We start from the raw sequence: 1,366 nt of genomic DNA on the forward strand, positions 1-1,366 counted from the left end.
GGGGATAAATATCTGTTACGTTGCAATGCAATGGCATGTTTTCTTACCCTCAGATGAGAAACCCAGAGTCACACTGACGCAAGATCCAAAGTACAGTGTGATGTTCCCTGGAGAGTCAGTCGCCTTTAGCTGTCATGTTAATGTCTCTTTTGGATGGAAGTACATGTGGTACAAAGACGGCGGTCAATCTATCGCGTCTGGAAACAACTATTCCCTCAACTCTGTTGAAACAACAAATAGGGGCTCATATGCATGCCGAGCAGAAAGAGGCAGTGATCCATCCTTCCTCACTGACTCCAGTCAAGCTATACGCCTTGAAGTTGAAGGTAAGTTTCTGTTAGCTTCCATTAAACTTGTATTTATAGTATGCAGGGGTTGAAAGAGTTGTCCAGTTGTGTTTCTGCAGTGCATCTTTGGTCACTTATGATGCTATTATCTGGCTACTCAGATGATTTAAGAACAGTTTAATGTTTAATTGCCTGTTAAAATTCCTTCTTTGTGTCTTTAGGAAACAAGCCTAAGCCCTTATTGACTCAACGGCCAGATGTTGAAAAGGTGTACACTGGAGAGTTAGTGTCCTTCCAATGTAAAGTTGAACTCTCGTCTGGTTGGAGGTATCACTGGTACAAAGATGGAACACAACTTCCAATCAACAGCAGTAGTTTTGAAATCCATGACGCCAATTTATCAAATGGTGGAACTTATGAGTGTAAGGCCATAAGAGACAAAACAATGTACAATACAGAGCACAGCTATGGACGGCTCTTACATGTATCTGGTGAGTCAAAGAAAATTACTTTGTTGAAGCGTATTACGTTCACCTGTTTCTATGAATTGCATGCTATAAAATGTTTGAATCAGTTTGGAAGAGGATAAAATTAAGGATATTTAAAAAACGTTAATGTCTCTGTTTCTCTCCAGAAATTCCTGTTCCATCTTTAAAGTTAATCACACCGTGGTTGGATGTGTTCCCCACTGAGAGTGTGAAATTTAGCTGTGGGATGGACGGCACCGCTGACTGGAAATATAGGTGGTTCAAAGATAAACAGCCTGTCCAGGCAGATAGTACTGCATCCTTTGGTTTAGATGCAGCTACTCTCTCCATCAGTTCTGCTTCAGCTAAACATGTAGGACAATATAACTGCAAGGGACACCTGAACGACAGGTCTGTCGGAAGCAACTTTAGTTCTGGACTTACTCTCAATGTATATGGTGAGTTTTCTTTTTTACATTTTACATAAAAATACTTATTTTGGCAGCGAATTTAAAATAAAATGAGTTTTCTTCATTTTAGTTACACATTTTCGGGGATGAGGGCAGGGGATAAATATCTGTTACGTTGCAATGCAATGGCATGTTTTCTTAC

General features: G+C 40.0%; 1 protein-coding gene across 1 annotated transcript; it reads left to right on the forward strand.

Annotated features, from left to right (window-relative positions):
* Window positions 1-13: 13 nt before the first annotated feature.
* Window positions 14-1,342, forward strand: LOC116380891 (hemicentin-1-like). The gene is made up of 3 exons (XM_031842715.1): window positions 14-326; window positions 509-778; window positions 922-1,342. The coding sequence occupies exons 1-3, from the start codon at window positions 26-28 to the stop codon at window positions 1,239-1,241; spliced, it is 891 nt and encodes a 296-aa protein (XP_031698575.1). The 5' UTR covers window positions 14-25; the 3' UTR covers window positions 1,242-1,342.
* Window positions 1,343-1,366: the final 24 nt, after the last annotated feature.

The sequence above is a fragment of the Anarrhichthys ocellatus genome, unplaced genomic scaffold (genome assembly GCF_004355925.1).
Source record: "Anarrhichthys ocellatus isolate YVR2014 unplaced genomic scaffold, GSC_Weel_1.0 scaffold9429, whole genome shotgun sequence".
NCBI classification, from domain to species: Eukaryota; Metazoa; Chordata; class Actinopteri; order Perciformes; family Anarhichadidae; genus Anarrhichthys; species Anarrhichthys ocellatus.